A 21,170-nucleotide genomic window follows, 5' to 3' on the forward strand; every position below is an offset into this window, starting at 1 on the left:
GAATATCAGTACAAAACTAAGATGAGACTTCTCATGTTATTTAGCCCCAGATTGTTTCACAACAAAGTGAAACCCAGTCAAAACCTATCCCATCTTTCTTGCATTTTGAATAAATTTTAAAAGTCACTGCAACGTATCTCAATTTTGACTGCTATTTAGGCACACTCAAGCCAAAGCTGCTCTCTACAAAAACCAGCTCCTTCATGTGCATTGGCCAAGTGCAACACAGTCATGTGGATCACCTAGAGTCCACCTAGAAAGGCAGACTCTTGTACTTCAGTACAAGTCCAAAGTTTCGTTATCCATTTGCGAATCAGAAAAGGAAGAAAAATTTTAATGGCTTTGATATAAAAAGTGCAGAAAACAGTAATGGTTTTGATAAATATGGCTTACAAAATTGCGATGAAGACAAATTTACATTGTTTCATTTACCTTTCAGATACCTTCAGTGAAGCTCTAGCAAGACTCCACAACAGATTTATTAGAAACAAACAACAACAAGGATGCACAACAGCATATTTGCAATGGAACTACTAAAGTATTTCCCAAGTTAAAAAAATGGCAACTCTTTTGCTGACAAGAATAGTGATTCTTACTCAAAAAAACACTGGAAGCCTGGAAAGAGATGAACCTTAGCAAAATACTGAAGGATAAAATATCCCAGTGAGATAAACAATAATGATTAAAAAGGTAGGTAGCTTGAAGGCTTTGAAAATAAGAGTTATGAGAACCTACCAAAGGACTATGAACTAAAATCTCCAAACTGACCTGCTAAAAAAATAAAACCCTTTAAAAGAAAGAAAAGATACCAGATGAAACACATCAACAATTACATTTTAAAGAATAAATTGCTTTTCAAAAAAAAGATTGTGGCATGTAGTCTACAAATAAAAGACTATTAATCATAGGACACAATAGGGAAATTCGGGAGATTCATTATTCTTTATTAAAGCTTATTGTATAGCTAATAAACAGCACAAAAGGAAAACAATGTAATTAAAATATATGCAAAGACGTACTAACCATACAAGGGGGACAACGGTATTCTGAAAAGTTAAAAAGCAATAACGCTGCACTTAATTGCAGGCGCATTCTAGCTCCGATACCCAGTGTCTCCAGAACACTTCAGAAAAATTAGACTTAATGATATGCGCTGTTACACTGCCATCCTGTGGCAAGGTACCTGCAGCTTTCTGCGAACATAATACAGTTTTCCAGATTATAACCTGCTTTCAAAAAGACAAGACTTAGCGTTCTTGTTCTGAAGACATGAAAACATCAGTAGGGATTTAGTTATACCTCAGGAGATATTGCTCAAGAAACACTAACTCTACTGAAATCACAATCAAAATTTCACTCCAGAGGGCTCATGACCTCATTGTCTGGAAAGACAATTTGAACCCACGGCTTCTGAAACCTAGCTTTCGGGCAATTAAACAAAATGAGTATATCTTATTCTTTTTCTCGTGTTGTAAAAATAAAACAAATTATTATATCTATTATTAAATAGATAATCTATTACGTTGAACATGTTGGTACACAATCTGAGATACGAGGGAGTGTTGATGTGACCCCCTAATTAACTTCAGCCCATTTAAAATAAAAAACAAAATCACTCATTAAAAATTTAGGAATCTTACATTGCCTATTAATATCAGATCCTAGGATTGTGCAACTTCGTAGTTCCAGCCTTGCTCCAATTCTCTGCATTAATATGACAACTAAGCCTTGAGTTTCTTAAAACATTTCAAAGTCCTAAACTGGAAACATCTTCAAATAGAAAAAAAGTAGGTTTCTTCAGCTGTTTTGCTGAATTTTAGTGCAATAATTTTTTGCTCTTGGCCTACAAGTAAAAACTGTAGTAAACTGTGAAATAAGTATTCTGCACTACAGAATTTTAGCTTTGGAAGAACTATCACCCACAAGGTGACAGAAGGAAAAAAAAATCCATGGCAATAATTTCTTCTTGTCCTCACTCAGGAAAACACTTTAAGACAGTAACTATGGCTCAAAAAAGTCAATGAGGATAAAGGACACTCTTAAACACATGCAAAAGCTCTCTTCTGAGAAAGGACTGAGTACATTACATGCTTACGTAACCCCCTGAACTGAGGGTACTCACTTTAGGACTAGGAGGTAAATCAGGGATTGACCTAACGGAAATCTTTTCAGCTCAAAGAGCTGAAGCTCTCTGAGAGAAGGCCACAGAAATGTACACTGCCAAACAAGCATGTACAGACATTTACACTGCCAATATCTGTATATTTAGGGAACACCAGCTTTCCAAAATAGTCAGACCTTATGACTTGCTTTCAAAGCACTAGGAATTTGGCAATGCAAGATACAATAATCTCAGGATGCAGAGCATCTTGCACAATTGGTCTCTAAGTTTATTAAAGAAGTTGGTCGTTGACTTTAAAGTCATTTTTGTGACATTTCTTTTTCTTATCAATATCATTAAAATTCTACGAGTTGCCCCATAAATTACTCAAGATTCAACTTATGGCAAACAATCAGATCGTTTGCTCAGAATACCCAATAACAGAAACTGAATTATATTCAACTATCAAGAGAAAATAATCCAGATTAGTTAAACAATTAACTTCTGCAAAAATATCACTGCATCTTTAGAGCTGAGCTGCCCAACCCCAAATCCTGTTTCTATTTTGTACACTCAAGTTGACACCTAGAGGTTGTCCTCTGCATGCGATAGATTTTACCCTTTTGCTGAAAGTCAGGCTCTGACAAGAGCCTTGATTCACTCTTTGTCATTCTGGAATTCCTGCGAGATTTTCAGAATACATCTGATATCTACAAACTTTCTACCTGTACACTACAATGTGTCATCACTGTGCATGTTCCTTTCTGCCTCTCACACATAGCAAATGTAAGGTAAGTAATGGGAAGCCTTCTATATACAAGCCCCTGCAACTGCTAAATCAGTTGCAGTGAGCACATGCTTTTCAATCCATTGAAAAACTCCATGCAACCACATCTATCTTTTTCAAAAGCCTTGTTTTGTTCCTTTCAGCAGAACAGGATTTGCACACTTGTGTATGCTTTTGGGCAGGATGTGTTGTGTTTGGAATATGCTTTCTTTTCTTTGGTCTGTGCCACAGGCATCAAAGTACACACAAAACTCATCCTACTATTTCTGGGGCTGTCAAAGTTCCTAGGCTGGATGGGAGATGCTGTTCCTGACTCCCATTGCCTTTGCAATAATGAGCAATGTCTAACTCTTTAAAAAAAAAATTTCACTGCCAGGAAATGGAACAAAGGATATTTGTGACACTGATGTTGGATACATATTGCAACATTTTTAGCTGTAGTGAAAGTGTGACTAGTAAACTTAAGAACTGCTTAATATCAGCAGATCATGTTATGTGCTATGCAAAGTACATAGGAAGAACTGTAAGACATGGGACCTCATAGGAAGAAACATGGGGGAAAAAAAATCTTTAGATCCACACGTCAAATCTTGTCTTACAGTAGCTTTGTATCTGGAATATTCTTCACTCCAGAATACTGATTTTTAACTATCCCAGGCTGAAGGTACCAAATTTAACACAGACTTATATTCTTGGTTTTATCACAGAATCTGTTCTTTATGTCTAAGAGCTGCAGTGTTTCCTTCTGTCTATTCCCAAAAAAAATTCAACTAAACAAGTCAGCTGAAGAGGTGAGGTGGAATTCTCCTCTGGCACAGCAAACGGTCTTGATCACCACTTGCTTATCGAACTCACACTGCAAAAATACCTCGGGTCTTTCATAGGTGTAATGGCCACAGAACTCATTAAGACATTCTCATGAAACCAGTATTCCTGGAAACTTGACAGAAGTTTGACCTAGTAATAGGAAAACTTGTTGATGTCTAGTGCCAGGTTTACTTAGAAGTCCTTGTAGCCCACTACTGCTGCTGATAGGTCAAATCTCAGACAATATCACATGTGCTTTCTGTGTCACAGAATCACAGAATGTTAGGGATTGGAAGGGACCTCGAAAGATCATCTAGTCCAATCCCCCTGCCGGAGCAGGATTACCTAGATCATATCACACAGGAACGCGTCCAGGCGGGTTTTGAATGTCTCCAGAGAAGGAGACTCCACAACCTCTCTGGGCAGCCTGTTCCAGTGTTCGGTTACCCTCACCGTAAAGAAGTTTTTCCTCATATTTATGTGGAACCTCCTGTGTTCCAGCTTGCACCCATTGCCCCTTGTCCTGTCAAGGGATGTCACTGAGAAGAGCCTGGCTCCATTCTCATGACACTTGCCCTTTACATATTTAAAAACATTAATGAGGTCACCCCTCAGTCTCCTCTTCTCCAAGCTAAAGAGACCCAGTTCCCTCAGCCTCTCCTCATAAGGGAGATGTTCCACACCCTTAATCATCTTCGTGGCTCTGCGCTGGACTCTCTCTAGCAGTTCCCTGTCCTTCTTGAACTGAGGGGGGTTCATGACTGGTTTTGAATTAACCGTAACTGAGCCTCCCAGCTGCCATATACTTCTCACTCTGCCAGGCTCAGCTTTCACCCAAGCCCTGGGGGACTTGCATGATCTTACCTTTTAACAGATTCGAAAAGTAAGATCTTTCTTCAGTCTTGCTGTCAGAAAAGCTGTCTGGCAAGAGCCTCAACACTTACCCTTCTAAGAATTACAATCCCACACACCCTGGGATTTTATATGGTGGGCACCAACCCACATCTTAGTCCTGTGAGCCACAGAAGATTCTTATTTAACCCCAATCCTAATCCTCACAGGAAGCCTAATTTCAAGACTGACAGCACTCTTCAGAATTTACCATAAAAGATTAATCACTTTTCATTTCAACCTGCCTCACTTTCCACAAGCCTATTGGTTTGCCATATCCAGCAATATATTCTACAGTTCCTGCTGTCCCAACTATTAAAAGAACTCTAGTCATAACCTGAAAGCTTCAGTACAGTGAAGGAAACTCCATCTCTCATTTAATTAGCTATGAGTCTGCCCCAGAAAGCCTTCTTCCTGAACTACTGGCACAGAGGGTCCAGCAATACCACTAGCTTTGCAGTCCCTTCCATCTCAACCGTACACTAACCACATAAACAAAAACAAGTGACTCTCAGCTTCCAAAAATCCTGCCTCAAATTCCCTTTGCTTCAGTTGTTATCTGCACTAGCCTCAGAGGATACAGGACTACCTCTTCAGCCCTTAACTCTCCAAAAGCGTAAATCTAACTCTAGGCTCTTCCCTCATCTGTAAGCAAGTGATTCTGTTGTATGGTAATTATACTACCATACACCCTCAAACCCTGTCACGACAGCCCTCTCCCTAGCAGTGTGGCCATGGCAGGGTCCAGCAGTATAATTCTTTTTTTTTCTTCATAATACGACAATGACTCCATTAGAGGACTAAACATGCTGAGCCATAAAAACATCCCCTAGAGACAGACATACCAAACAGCCAGGATGAAGACTTCATTGAGATCACGCTGCAGACCGTGCTAGAATATCTGTGTATGTGCACAATATGTAGGGTTATGTTTACTGGGGAGGACAGTGCTTATGCAGCATTATAGCAGATAACTATGAAACTGTGCAAGGGAGCTCTCAGGTCACTGTGCATGATGGTATATGGAAAACTTTTGGGAGTCTGCCTTCACCAGTCACTGTCCTGTAACAGATTCTCAATAAAATGTCTAGTTTTCAGTACAATTTGTCTGATCACTCTGACAAGCAAGGTACACACCTATTAGTTTCTTGACTGTACTGGAGTTGTTAGGATTGGTATTGACATTTATAAAGGAAGGTGTTGAAGAGGTAGCTTTGCTGCTGCATCCTAAACAACTCATAGAGTTAACATAAGGCTAGTCAAACAGAGATTACATATCACAATAATCATAAACCACTGTTCTCTTGGGGAACCATTTTATCATTTTCTCTACATTGAAAGTTGGGGCTAGAATTTGGATTAGTTATAGTGTACAAAAAAATCTATGGGGTTTGACCCTGAGACCATTTTAAGTGTCTTGGCTACTGTAAAAGCTAGCACTAGAACTGTCATATAATTATATGTTAATTATAAACATAACAAATAACATCATAATCATACAACTTAGTTAGGAAGGGACATCTGGATTTCTGGCTATCACCTGGTCCAATCTCCTGTTCAATGCAAGGCCAACTTCAAAGTGAAGTTGTTCAAGGCCATTATTTGAGTTTTGGGTACTACCAAGGACAGAGATATGCAAGAATGTAAATATGCTACGTATAGAAGGCAGCAAAACAAATGCTGAAGAACTATCTTTTTTTTGTTTTATTGTGTTATACGAAGACAATCCAGGATACCTGCCTTATCAAAAAAAGAAATACCCCTACCTATCAGTTCAGTGAGTGTAAGCATTTGAGAAAGCAGAGGACAGGTAAGTACCAGAAAGAGATAACATCTGTCACTAATAATACTTGAGAAACAATGAAACAAGTTTTCAGAATGCATATTCCTCTGGCAGCTGGTGTAATTCTTGACAGAATCTGAGGGACACTATGCTTGGGAACTGTGAATGTCACGATCACAGTATCACAAGCATTAGCAGGCCCAGTCAGCATGGGTTTATGAAAGGCAGGTCCTGCTTGACTAACCTGATCTCTTTCTATGACAAGATGACCCGCTTACTGGATGAGGGAAAGGCTGTGGATGGTGTCTGCCTGGACTTGAGCAAAGCTTTTGTTTCCCACAGCATTCTCCTGGAGAAACTAACTACTCATGACTTGGATGGGCATATGCTTTGGTGGGTAACAAACTGGCTGGATGGCCGGGCCCAAAGAGTTGTTCTGAATGGAGTTAAATTCAGTTGGCGGCCGGTCACAAGTGGTGTTCCCCAGGGCTCAGTATTGGGGTCAGTTCTCTTTAATATCTTTATCAATGATCTGGATGAGGGGATTGAGTGCACCCTCAGTAAGTTCGCAGACGACACCAAGTTGGGCAGGATGTTGATCTGCTTGAGGGTAGGAAGGCTCAGAGGGATCTGGACAGGCTGGATCAATGGGCTGAGGCCAACACTATGAGGTTCATCAAGGCCAAGTGTCAGGTCCTGCACTTGGGGCACAACAACCCCATGCACTGCTACAGGTTGGGGAAGAGTGGCTGGAAAGCTGCCTGGTGGAAAAGGACCTGGGGGTGTTGATCGATGGCTGGCTGAATATGAGCCAGCAGTGTGCCCAGGCGGCCAAGAAGGCCAACAGCATCCTGGCTTGTATCAGAAATAGTGTGGCCAGCAGGACAAGGGAAGTGATTGTCCCCCTGTACTCGGCACTGGTGAGACTGCACCTCGAATACCGTGTTCAGTTTTGGGCCCTCCACTACAAGAAAGACATTGAGGTGCTGGAGAGAGTCCAAAGAAGTGCAACGAAGCTGGTGAAGGGTCTGGCGAACAAATCTTATGAGGAGCGGCTGAGGGAACTGGGGTTGTTTAGCCTGGAGAAAAGGAGGCTCAGGGGAGACCTTATTGCTGTCTACATCTACCTGAAAGGAGGTTGTAGCCAGGTGGGTGTTAGTCTCTTCTCCCAGGTAACATGCAATAGACAAGAGGAAACAGCCTCAAGTTGCGCCGGGGGGGTTTAGATATTAGGAAAAATTTCTTCACGGAAAGGGTTGTCAAGCAGTGGGACAGGCTGCCTAGCGAAGTGGTGGAGTCACCATCCCTGGAGGTATTTAAAAGATGAGTAGATGTGGTACTTAGGGATATTGTTTAGTGGTGGAAATGGTAGTGTTAATGGTTAGACTCGATGATCTTATAGGTCCTTTTCAACCAAAATGATTCTGTGATTCTAGCAATAACACATGGTCAACTCAAGGCTAATTTTACCCAACTTTGCTCTTGAAAAGATATGGCCATGTTCATGCAAAACTTGCATTAATTTCTTGAGCCTTCTAGTGGTTGACGGAACCTTCACATCTACAATTTTTATTTATTAATTTTTACACAGAAGAAATGAACAAATAGTTCTTCCATGACAGTAATGATGAGTTATTATTTCTAGAGTAAAAAAAAAACCTGCTTAAATTAGCTACTAGATCAGAGAGGAAATAAGTGTTTCTACGGTATCTGCAGGACATCAATTTGTGCTGCCATTTGCAAAAAGGTGATGTCTATTGCAAACATTTGATATACACCCTCCTGACTCCAACCGAGGCCGCTACACAGAGACTTTATTCTTCTGCAAGCAACTTTGTTAGTCTGAACTTGAGAGCTAGTCTGTACTTCTGACAGTTTTTTAAATGGATGATAGAGGTATCCCTGAAGGGCTTTCCTGTTTCTAAAGCTTTTCACATCCTTTTTTCTAAAATCCAGTTTCATGTTTTAAGTTTTTTGTAATCAGCTAATCATCCATGAGAGGAGTGCAACACTAAGAACAGACCTGGCACACGGCAGAAGGTACTGCTGAGCTAATTACCGAGATTTTTCTGCTTTGTAAAACACATTGCCCTAGTCTAACAACGGCATCTTTGCAACCCGCAACGCTTTTAGATCACGAGCCCTCTCTCGTTTCCCACGTGCAGTAACGTAGGGCCAGCGGGAGCAGGCGGGCGCAGCCTGTCCCTTCCTGCGCCAGCAAACCGCCTCTGCGGCGATGGTTACTCCGAGGATTTTTTTCTTGGCTCCCGCCCCGCCCCCAGCTCCGCCACACACCGCCGGCCCGCAGCCTGCGGCGGACCTGGCGGCGGGAAGCACCGCCGCGCCTCCGGGCCCCCCTCACAGGTCCCCGCGAGGGGCGGGCGGCACTGCCGGGAAGCGGCGCCACCAGGCCGACAGATGCGCGGCAAGAGCGCCCGCGCAAGCGGCCCAGAACTCTCGCAGCCGGCTCCCCTCCTGCTATCACCAGGCCCAGCCCCGTTCCCGCCGCCTTAGGGCGCCAACGCCGAGGGCCGCCCGGCCCCGCTTTCGCAGAACACGGGCATCAGGGAACGGGATTGCGCATGCGCACACGGTCGACCTACAACCGCCGCTCCCCTACGAGCTCGCTCCTACTGCGCAGGCGCTCTCCCTTACGCCGCACGGCCCCCTCACGCATGCGCACCGCAACGGCTGCGGCTTTCCGGCGGGAACATACACGAGGGTGCGCTGCCTAAACCGCCCCGGCATGAAGCGCAGCCCTCGCGGGCTCTTCGTTCCTGCCCCTCCTCACCCCGCCCTCCTCCGCGCATGCGCCACGTGCGCTGTTTCCTTGGTAGCTGTGATTGTTTTCGGCAAAACCACCTGCGCGCGGCTGCGGAGGGGGAACGCGGGCCGAGGGAGAGACCACTGGCGGGGGGAGGCAGGGCAGCCCATGCAGCCGGCTGGCCGCGGCGCTGCTACGGAAGCGGACGGGACCGACGTGAGTGATGTCCTCGCGCTGCGGAGGCGCGGCGGGCGGGCGGGCGGGCGGGGATGGAGCGGGGCCGCGTGAGGCAGGGCCCGCGCCGTGGGCGGGGGGGCCGCGTACGGCCGGGGTCCCGCCGGGCGCTGCCGCCGCTCGTCCAAGTGCGCGGCTCCAGAGGCGGGTAGCTGGGGCACGCCTCCCCGCCGCTGTTCCCTCCCCTGGCTCCTCTTCCCGCGTCCCGGCCCTCCCCTCTCCCGCCGCCGCCCCCTTCCTCTGCCGGGGGCGGGGGGCTCAGCCCGGGGCTTGGCCGCCGTTGCGGAGCGCGTGTGGCGCGGCCGTTGGCGCGCGCGGCAGCAGCAGCGGCGGCGCGCGCGGGCGGCGTTCGGCGCCCGGTGACCGGCCGGTGGCGGGGCCGGGGGGCGGCTGGCAGCCTGCCCTGCCCTCCCCTCCACAGGGCCCGAGGGGTGCGGAGAAGAGCGGGAGGTGGGCCCTGCGCCTCGCGTGGCTGCTCAGGCCAAGCCCGGGGGCTGGCTGTAGGCACAAGCGGAACGAGCGGCCTAGAGAGGCCAGCGTGTGGCTCTCGCCTCGGTGCAAGGTGGCGGCATGAAGCAATGCCGCGTGAAGCCGTAATCCCTTGATTAGTACTTTTTTTTCCCCCCTCTTCTGTACAAGGTGAGACTGCATGGTCGGTTTAGACCCCACGGCACAAGATACAGCGTGTCTTCGTGCCTGATGTGCTAAGCCCCGAAGCAGTGATGCCTCCCTCGCATGACGAATGTGCATCTGCACACTAAATGCACTTAATCCCACCAGTTAGTCCAGTTACGGCGTGTGCTGAGTAAACAGCATCTTTGTTGTTTACCGGTATTCTTCTACACACAGCAAAATGCCGCTCTGGAAGTTAAAATACTTCCAGTTAAAATGGGTCTCTTGATGAGAACCCATTTTCATAACTATGATATAAGATAAGGGAGAGACTTAAAATTTAGTAAACAATAAGAGTCAGCTGTGTTTCCTTATACAGAACTGAAGTCCATAGTTTTGCCATCAGGGCACACAGACTTTCCACCATCTCCTGACCAACCAAACGTGCCAAATCTGGGAAAAAAATGGCAGTTACTCTGAAGCTAAAGCTTTCTGATACATTACTATTAGAAAACTCAGATGGGTAGCACCAGCTTTTTTAAACATCCTTTTAAATTAGTGTGAACATAAGGTTTTTACAGGCACATCTAAACTGGTAGAAAGCTACTGCACTTTTAGTAGTGTTTATTTGATATGCAAGTACATCATATGCAGGTATTTACATGGTAATAATAAAGCTGTCAAGTTTTCTGGACTTAAACACTGAATTTTCATTAATAAAATCAGATTGATTTGGTTGTCACATTTAACATTAATGAAGAAGAAGAGATTCAACTCAGTGTTATTTTGCTGTATAATTCTGAGTTAAAGCTTTTTCAGATCTCGAAGTAGTGAATACCTACTAGTAAAACCCAAGATTTCTCTCTGTGATGACTGGTCTCATCTAAAAGATGAGAAGTAAACAAGGCCTGATGTTTTACTTGTTTTCAGCCACTGACAACTACATTCACTTTTTGCAATGAAAGAAAAATGAGGGATTTAGTTCATGAAAATCCTGAAGTTTGCAATTATGTTTTGTCAACTCAGTTTCCTAAATGGTCTGAATTAGGTAGGAAATTTGTCACTTCCCCTTGTGTAGTACAGATTCTGTATGTTCTGTTCTATTATAGTATAGGTTTGACTTTTTGGTTTGTTTTTAAATCATTTTTCTTAGTGATTGATAAAAGTTTTTTGCAAATCGTGGGCTTTGTGGCATGTTTTGCATAGAGAATTCCTATGTTACGGATGCAGAATATAGCGACTCAGTGACTATTGTAAAATATTGTGAAAAGAGCAAGAATTTAATGTAGAATCACATTTATAAATACAAATGGAATATTAGAGAAGAGCAAATTAAGTGATTTTCAGGAATGTATATAGTAATTCTTGGACGTTAGGGCTTCATGGTTATTCCTGATGGCTGGAATGTGCCACTGTTCCAAGTATGTATTTTTGTCATTCTTGGATTGCCTGATATTAACTAACATGGAAGAGATCAAATTTGATCAGACAAAAATGCATCGTACAAGATTAATCTTAATGATAACTGAGTTTATTCAGATTGGGGCACTGTGGTTGCTGAATTTTGATATACGACTAAATCTCTCCTATTTTAAGGTGAGATTACACTGAGTAAACAGCCTTGTTCTTACCCTTGTTGATTAATGATCTATATTTACACAAGTCTAATAGTTGTTTTAATGCACCGTGTCAAAAGTCATATAACTCTAAATTGGAAATGTGTATAAAGTAATAGCACTATTATTAGAGGACTTTCTCTCTTAATTTTGTTGCCACAAGAGGTTGAACTTTTACTGAACAAATAGAGGTAAATAGAAAATTACGCACTCACTGGTGAGCTTGGCAAATCTATGCATTTTACAGAGAGCGCTGGTAGACATGAGGTGAGCTTAGCCTTTGGAAAGGTGTCTGTTCGATTATAAGCAAAAGTATTGGCAAAATAAATTTTCCTGTAGTTTTTTTGTGGTGTGCTTTATTTAATGTTTGACCAAAAAATTATTTCCATACTTGGAACAGGTATGCACTTTACTTATTTTGCTGTTGTGTTCTATATTGTCTCTCATATTTTTTGTTTTAAATTTAAGAGCACTTCAGCATTTCGTTTGTTGTTTGTAATTAGTTTTTCTGAGGGGTGGTTGAAATCACTCAACTAATCATAAAAGACTTTTCCTTGTGCCTGAAATCCTCAGTGAATTATTGAAGTGATAGAATCTACTGTATTTTATACTGATATTCTCTACCCTTTCAAATTATAAGTATTTTCTAGCCAGTTGTGAATTGACTACTTGAAAAGCAGCACATAATAACTGTAGTACATCTTAAATGGCCTTTCGGTATAACTAAGTATAAATTGCTGTCACGGTTTAAAGCTGGGCCGGCTATTAAACCTGCGGCAGATGCTCTCTGTTATCCCCCCCCCCCTCCCCCCAGAGGGAAAGGGAAAAGGGAGAGAGACTTCTGGGTTGGAAAGTTAAAACAGTTTTAATAAACTATAATAATGAAAAAGAGTATAATAACAATAATAGAAATAATCAAATATATACAAATATGTATACAAAACCAAGATTGAGCTCCCCTGAAGTCAGCCACGTCACCACCGGCACTGCAGGGCAGGGTCCAGGAAGGCCCAGGCTGGGCCTAGCGACGGTCGAGAGCTGTATTCAGGGATGCACGGATCGGGATCGGGGGCAGCAGGAAAACAGACGGAGTTCTCCTTGGACACCGGCCATAGCAGAATGAGAGCGAGACCCTCATGATCCCCCCGCTTTATACTGAGAATGACGTGTATGGGATGGAATACCCTCGTTGGTCAATTTTGGGTCACCTGTCCTGTCCGCTCCCCCCTGCAGCTGCGACCCCCCTTCGGCTCTTCACTCGTAAGCAGTGAGGAATTCAGCAGTGACCTTGGTTTCTCTCAGGAACAAGTACAGCAAGAGCCTTTCTGCACAACATCCCTACCGGTGCCTCAGTGATAACTACAAACTTCGAGCGTTATCAGTCCTGGAAGCAGACACTGTCTGCAAAAACATACAGTTAGTTTCAGAAAGTGCAGTTACTTAGAGGAGACTTAGCTGAAAGTAAAAATCACTGAAAGGAAAATCGGCCTGGTTTAGGCCAAACCAGGACAGAGTCAAAACATATTTTAGTTAGTGAAAACATTGCTACCTTGTAAAGTGACATGATGAAGCAGACTGCAGAACAAAACATTTTTTTTTTTTCTTCCTATGAAGTCCCTTCTGGTCATCCTTGCTCATTTCAAACATTCCTAGGTTGTTGGATACTTAGTACAAATGCTTTGCTTAATACATGAAACAAACTAATGACACCTGGCAACTGACTAATCACTTCTGTAATCCCAAACCAACCCTGACACTTTGCCTTTTTTTTCTTAATTTGGTTTGGTTTGGCTAGCCAGCAGGCCAAACTGCTATAAGTAACAAATGTGAAATGACCTGGAAGTATGTAGCCTGTTGGGGACAGGGAAGAAGCAAGGAGCACTGTGAAAGAGGGATGAGAGGGATCGAGAGTACGGTAGTGCAGGTGCTTGGGGACGTAAGGGTAGCCTCAGCTCTTTCCTATACTGGTAAAATGTGTGTGCCCAGGAGTGATTTTTAGTGTTGAGGCTGAGTGGTAAGTTTGGCCCACTTTAATACTATTAAACTCTCTTAGCCCCAGATCAGAGTGGCCGCATGCAAACTGCCTATTAATATAATAATCCATACTAACTCCTAAACTGTACTCAGACGTTGCTTGGGTGAGTGTTAGGTGGCTTGGACCAACATGGTGCCGAGGATAATGCGACCATATAGCCTGCCAGTATTTAATGCTACATCTTAGTTTATTGGGATAGATGTAGTCTGGGTGTCCAGTGAGTGTGAGTTAGTGGTATCCAGCAGAAGGTGTTACCTAGGGAGAACTTGGCGCTATGGCCCAATGGGCTATCGGGGAGGTAGGTACGATAGTTCATTGCATGGAATGCTAAGGGGAACGTAACACATTCATAGAAAGCTAGGTTTCATTAGTTCCACTGTTTACAAAACAGCTTTTTGTATTAAAGATTTGTGTAAAACATTCTGAATTTTCTTGATGAAAAGATAAAGCTGTGTAATATTTTTATTTGCCTTCAAGCTTTGTTTGGATTGCCTTTGTAGGCTTTTTTCCACAACCAGGAGGGCCTAACATTTTTTCTTTAGAGAAATGAGTTTCATGTAATTGCTTGTCAGCTTTATGTAAAATACAAATGCTTAATGTAAACATAAATATTTAGAGATTTGTAATAAAGTCAGATTTGCTAACAGATATTAATCTTTGCATTGAAAGCTATCAGGTGGCTACAATGTGACTTCCTTGATGATGCTGTCAGGATAGGAACCTGATTAGAGAGGCTTCAATATAAATGGCTTCATGGGTCATTATTATTTAAATAAACTAGGTTTTTTTAGAAGACTGATGGACTATAGGACTGAAGTATTTGGCTATTGCCCAGAAGTATATAGCTAATTAAACGGCTGTAGTGTTGGTTTTTATTTACTCTCAAATAACAAGTAGACGCTGAGAATCCTGAGCCGAGATCTGATGGCAGAGAACTTCTAATAATTTAGACAAATAGTCTAGAAATAAATATTTCCCTAAAAGACCTGTACTCATCCTTGATGTTAATTAGCATGCATTCAGTTGTTAACTTCATGTTTATGAAAGTTGTTAATTACTTTAAATAGAATGGTGAATTCTGAGGAAGAAGCAGTTGGTGTGTTGAGCCACTTCTGAGGACTGAAAATGCCAGCAGGTAAGAATACTTTGTGTTTGATTTCCAATACATATTTTATAGTTAGAACTAGATGCAAATGATAGGAGTTACTTCTGTTTATAAATTTTTAATGCTGCATTGGCTCCGTTTTGAGTCCATGTTTATAGCTCATTTTCAAAGTGTTGTTTTTTGGTTTTGGGTTTGTTTTTTTTTTTTAATTCAGGGGCTTTTGTAAAAATTGTAATTACAATGGTAAATATGCTGTAGCTGAGGATTCAACAGACTTTTTCAGTGGTGTGCCAGATTGCATTTTTAATTCTTTAGCTACAAGTTAAGCATTACCTCAGGGGGGCTAGAACACCTACTGCTTCAAGGGTTGAAATGCATCATGATTCACAGAAAGGCAGGGACTCAGCTCCAGCTTGTTTGGAATCCGTGCACGCGTCTGCCTCTTACAGATCTATCTCAGGGTGGTGCTCCTCTGGGTTCCAGACTGAGTAAGAACCCAGAGCTGCTGCTTCTCCTGGAGACAGTGTGCCAGCTCTGTTATCAGTGTGCTACTGTTCATAAAGAGCGAGGACAATAACCAGCCCTCTGCTTTGGCTAGCCCAAGTTTTGTGCTGATCCTGATGTGTGTGCTCTTCAAAAATGTGCTTTCTTCAGGAAACAGAGTAGACAGTGCCACCTTCAGCAACAAGTAATAGCACGGTGTGTTTGTACAATGTTGCTGAGTTATCCTTGTGTGGTTTACGTTGTCAATGGAAATTCTTAACCGAATACTAAGTGAATTTCTTGGTAAATTTTCCCCGATAAAATAATTCTCGTCCTTTGCCATTTTAAAGCATGATTGTGCACTTTTTTAGTGATGGTGATTATTGAGCTAGAATAATACTTTAGATTTCTTTTTGCAGTTGAAAGTGAGGCAAAGGCAAAAACCAAAGTCCGCTTTGAGGAAATCTTTGGACAACATGCTGATCTAACAGACAGAAAGAAATCAAAGAAAAAGAAGTTTCACTCTCAAGAGAATATTGTGGTGAGTTTGAACACAGGCAAGCTTTCTTTGGTTGCCTTCCTTAATGGAAAAAAGATCAGGAAAATGTATTGTAGAAAGGAGATGTAAGATTTTTAAAAAATAAAGTATAAAGTATATTTCTGCACATATCCTTTGTTTTTGGTGTGGCTTTTATTTTTTGTTTGTGTACCAGCAATGCATCCTTGTAATCTGGAGGTATGCCAAAATTATATAGAACATAATAATGGTAAAAAGAAAGCGGCACATGCAGGCATACACTCATTTAAAGTCTGCCAGTACTTTTTTTCCATTCACATCTCTCAGAAAAGTTTTTAGATTTTGAAATTCAGTATTGACTATAGTGGGAGTTTGAGTGATGAGCTAGTAGAATTATGGCTGTAAAAGTATTTAATTTTGGGAGTACTACATCTGTGTAATACAGGTGCATCTGTGTAATACATCTGTGAATTGAGAACTAATGAGAATTTATAATAATACTAGAGACAATAATTTACTTTATTCAATTTCCTAAAAATTACTGGTATAAGAATAAGAATTTACAAACAATATTAAACAACATAGGAAACTTTTTTTTCCAATTTGATCTCTGTTATCAGCAATTTCTGCATGTGCTGAGCTTTGTGTCTGAGTGGTCCCATTTTTACATGTCTACTTAGGCAGTACACACATGTAAAGATTTGTTTTAAAGATTTTGTCTTGTGACTCTTAAAGATTTAAATTTAAATTATTATTTTTTTAAATTTAATATTAATAGATAAATAATTTTGTTTTCATTTAAATTTAAAGATTTTAGCTTGTGACTTGCAGATTAGGAATGCTTCTATAACCCTGACCTTATGGTTAGACGACATTTTTGTTTGTGGCATCTCTCTCATTAAAAGAGCCTCAGAGATTCGTCTGAGTTATGGTTCGTATTGTAGCTTTTTTCCTGAACAGAAGAATAAATGTTTAATACGAGTGCTGTATATACCAATTACTGACTTATAACGTTTGGAACGTCAAAAGAAAGCGATTTGCTTAAAAGACAAATGTTCTGTTTTTTTTTTTATTTTTCTCCTGTTAGGTTTTACGTTTTTAGTCTTTTTTTCTTACAATTGCGTCCATACCAGATGCTGGAAGTAAATGTTCATTCTTCAATACTCATTTAAGACAAAGGAGTGGTATTTTGTATAATATCAAAGTGTTACATGTATTTATATTATATATAAGTATATTCAGAATAGTTATATTAAACTTAGTATTGTTATGCTGAAACATTATTTTGTCTTTAGATTGACAATTTGAAGTTGATATGTGTGAGGGTTTTTTTTCTTTTGCATTCCTCGAAGTGTATGGTATTTAGTCAGTAGTCTATAGAAAGTATCAATGTGATGTCTAAAATATAGCACAGAAGAGTTAGAGGGTGGTTTTTTTTCCTTTTTTTTTTCTAGCATATGTGTAAATACAAGACTAAATTCTTCCTTGCTTAGGTTTACTCTTTTGATGAAACATGCGTTTTTAAATCTGTACTTTATAAGTATTTTTGAGCACATAATTGTATGCAACTACGTATTACTCATAAATATTTTAAGCTTACTGTGGTTTTAAAATTGATTTCCATTCCAGAAGTCTCTGATGTATAACACTAGCGTTTTGGAGTTACCTAGAAACACTTAAAATCATGATGAACTGCATCAAAAGTTAGTGGTATACACACAAATTAAGAAGCTTTTTTAGGATTGGTGCAGAAGCCTAACTTCATGGTTTTGTTGAAGCTGTAGATGTTTACCAAAGCACTAAAACACTAAGAACTTGAGGAGAACTTGTATTGAAACCTAATACTGACCAGTTTGGAATATTTCCTTAAAGTGTGACAAACTTGCAAGAGCTCAGGTTATTTTCCATGCTGGTTGCATTCAAGTAGGAATTTCTGTAAAAGCTTCAGCAAATAGCCAGTCATTTCTTTGTAAGAAGTAAATGTGTGTGGGAGGGGAAAAGGAGGTAGATGGAGGAGGCTGGCTGGTTTTGTTCCAGTTTCCTTCACTTTGTATAATTTAAGTATATAGAGTTTCGCATATCTTGAAATAATGTGAAATTTATCAGTGATGGTTGTCTTTGTGTCACACACTTGCTATAAACAGCCTCCCAGGTTTGACCAGAAACAGGTCATGGTTGAGAACGTATTTCCACTGGAAATGTTCCAGTCTGCTGCTTTCTTTTGTTTTACTGAACCTAGCCTTTCTTACATTAATAAGACCTTTTCCATAGTCCACTGTTTCCTTGAAACCTGAGTTCTGGAGCGGCGGGCGGGTGCTGTGATTTTAAATGACAGAAGTGAGGGTGAGGAGATTGCGTGCCCGCTTGCCTGCTCTGCTCTGTGTGCCCATTGCCTGGAGAGCCTGCCTGGAGAGAAGGGAAGCAGCCTGCCTGGAAGAGGAAAGGCTGATGTCAGTAGGGCAGGATGAGTTTGAAGTCACAACTGATAGGAATGAGGGGCTTGTAATAGAGATGCAGATAGACATCAGCTGTGGCCAGTGAAAGGTCTGCTGTGTTGTTCAATAGCCACAGGTGCAGTGGGTATGAGGCCTGAAGGCATGGCTGAAAAAACAAGCAATTGGGACACAGTCAGAAAGTGAATTTGCTAGTATCCCTTCCAGGGCTAACTGTCACCATATTTATTTTTTACCAGTTATGCTTCCTATTGCAAGTTGTTACAGACCAGGCAATGCCCAGACTATTTTGCCCAGATAGATTAATCTGTCTAAAGTCAGTGTGAAAATGATTGAGTTTATTTGGTTCAATCTAAATTTCATGGTAGAAAAGAGGATGTTTAACTCAGAAAATGTCAATGAAGTTTTCTACCAGGTGAAAAGCAACATCCCTTTATGGAGGCAAGAATTTCTTCCCTGGACTGTAGTCTGAGCAGCTTACAATATTGGGATGAGCACACATTGATAACTAAGGTTTTGTATTCAAGGCAGGACTGCAAACAGATTTATCCATTTGAAGGTTTTTACTTCCTACGTCATTGAGTCTGCTCCTTCCCTTTCTTCATAAGGCTCTGGATGACAGGTTGGAGTCTGGAGTTTCATGAGGGTACAGCTAATAGGAGTCTATCTCCAGGTTTGAAAATTCTTGTATTCTTTTGGGTAAGATGGATGCTTTACAGGTTTCTTCTGACTAATTCAGTACTTTAGCTTCTGTCTTAGATGTACAACACAACCTACAGAGCTTTGAAGTTGTAGAATTTTCCCAGGATCTGTTTCATAGTCCATTTTTTTCCGTAAGCTGACAGGAACTGAATAACTGTTGAGATTTCCACTGTTTTTTTTAGCCCTTTGCTTCTTATATTTAAAATAAGAGAACTGCTAATTGTTGACTATACACTTGACCTACACATTTTCTGAGCGTTTTCTGTTAAAACTTAGTGAAACTTCTCCAAGCCCATCCTATCTGTAAATTAAAGTTCTTCTAGCTTTGAGCATCTACATTTTGTAGTCTTATATGAGCAGTGGCAGTAAAATTGGTTCGCTAGTGCATTAAAATTTTCTTAAACATCCCACCCAACTAGCCAGCATCACAAGTACATTCACAGAATCACAGAATGTTAGGGATTGGAAGGGACCTCGAAAGATCATCTAGTCCAATCCCCCTGCCAGAGCAGGATTACCTAGATCATATCACACGGGAATGCGTCCAGGCGGGTTTTGAACGTCTCCAGAGAAGGAGACTCCACAACCTCTCTGGGCAGCCTGTTCCAGTGTTCGGTTACCCTCACCGTAAAGAAGTTTTTCCTCATGTGGAACCTTCTGTGTTCCAGCTTGCACCCATTGCCCCTTGTCCTGTCAATGGATGTCACCAAGAAGAGGCTGGCTCATTACCAATTCAGCTGTAAGTAAATGGTGTTTTACAACTGGTACATATCAGCCCTTCAGTGGGCTGGCAATGTCCATTCTGAATTTTTCAAGGTGTGTCTATATTATGGGAAGAAGTTCAGGTACCTCTGTAAATCTGCTTATCTGAGTTTCCAGATATCCTGGGCAAAACCACTTGATGTGTTTCCAGGTTCCACGCATGCATATTTGAGAAGCGTTTTAAAAAAGGCATAAGATTATTAGATGTTCATGCTGTCAGCCCTGGAACACGAATGGCAAGTGACATGACCTGGGGTTGGCTCATTGTGGTGTGAGCCTTGTGTGTTAGCCCACTTGTATGCATCTTGGCTGGTGCCCATCTCTCGCACCTATCAAGCCAGTAGTGAAAGTAGGTCTGTTCTCAGGGAAGAATGCTTCCTCTGCCCTGGTGCCGCAATGTGGCCGTGGAGCCGTTCTGAAAAAAAAGCCTTCTCATTTGTTCCATGCTTTAAGCTGAGGAGGTCAGGTTCAGGTCAGCAACTGTCTGGAGTTAGTCCAGAGACAGGCCTATACTCTGAGCTGCTTTTCCAGCCTAACTGCTTTTTCTAACTCAGTTTGAGTGTGTTTATATATAGACGATTGCTCTTAGTTGATCTCTCTCATTCCTGCATTTCGGACAGAGAATCTATGCCAGTATCCCTGCCTCTGCCTGAGACATAATTGGATGATTTTTATGAACCTCTTGGCTTTTACTTCATAGTTTCGTGACTCCTTCCCATCTTTCCTCTCTGTTTAATTACATCATGTTATTACAACATGTGGAAAAAGTGGCCTGAGTTAAGATCATACGGGCTGTGTATCTGAGGAATTTGTGTTTGAACTGCTGAAGCAGCTTTGTGCTGCCTGTGGTATCTATTAATGTTCCTGGAATTTGCTGTAGTTTGAGATTGTGTTTTATTTCATTATGAGGATATTCTGTATTTTTTTCTCCTATGAGTAAATTTGCTATAATAAGTGACTGTGTGCTGCTACTATTCATGACACACATTTGTGGATGTTATGTTTTGTTTGTAGCATAATAAATAACAAGTTCTAGTAAATATTTCAAGCAAGTTTTTGCAACAGCTAGGTTTCTTTGAGGAAATGATTCTTGAATATCAGAGTTACTTTAGAAACTCTGGAACAGGTCAAAGATGAGAGCTTTTTGTTTAGGATTTCTCAAAGAATTCTACTTATTGGGCTTAAAGGATTAATGTTCTATCAAAGGCAAAAATCAGCATGACCTTAGCTATTGGTCACTGTTGGGTTTTAATTGCCAGTGTGTTTTAAGCTTCATTCCTTATACTCTGCAGTTAAAGCTGTAGAAATGCAGATAAGGAAGTGGACAATCTATTAGCATTATTTTGTTTTTTTAGTTTATGCAAAGCTTGTTGCTTTATTTTTTTTTTTACTTCCCTTATACTCTATTCTGTATTTCAAGTTATTTATGTTAAATCTTCCACATCCTCTTCCATCATTGACTTATGAATAAAGAGGATGCTACTAGTCTATTTAAGCAAGTAAAGATAAAGGTACGAC

The 21,170-nt window shown here is 41.4% G+C and overlaps 1 protein-coding gene across 1 annotated transcript in view; it reads left to right on the plus strand.

Moving 5' to 3' along the window:
- The first annotated feature begins 9,226 nt into the window (after positions 1-9,226).
- The window catches only part of AHI1 (Abelson helper integration site 1), a 101,818-nt gene continuing 89,874 nt past the window's right edge, over positions 9,227-21,170 (plus strand). The window contains 3 exon segments of the mRNA XM_068398927.1: positions 9,227-9,349; positions 14,698-14,765; positions 15,638-15,759. Coding sequence (XP_068255028.1) covers positions 14,756-14,765; positions 15,638-15,759 — 132 coding nt within the window. The 5' untranslated portion in view covers positions 9,227-9,349; positions 14,698-14,755.

This window comes from Nyctibius grandis, chromosome 1, assembly GCF_013368605.1.
Source record: "Nyctibius grandis isolate bNycGra1 chromosome 1, bNycGra1.pri, whole genome shotgun sequence".
Classification (NCBI taxonomy): domain Eukaryota; kingdom Metazoa; phylum Chordata; class Aves; order Nyctibiiformes; family Nyctibiidae; genus Nyctibius; species Nyctibius grandis.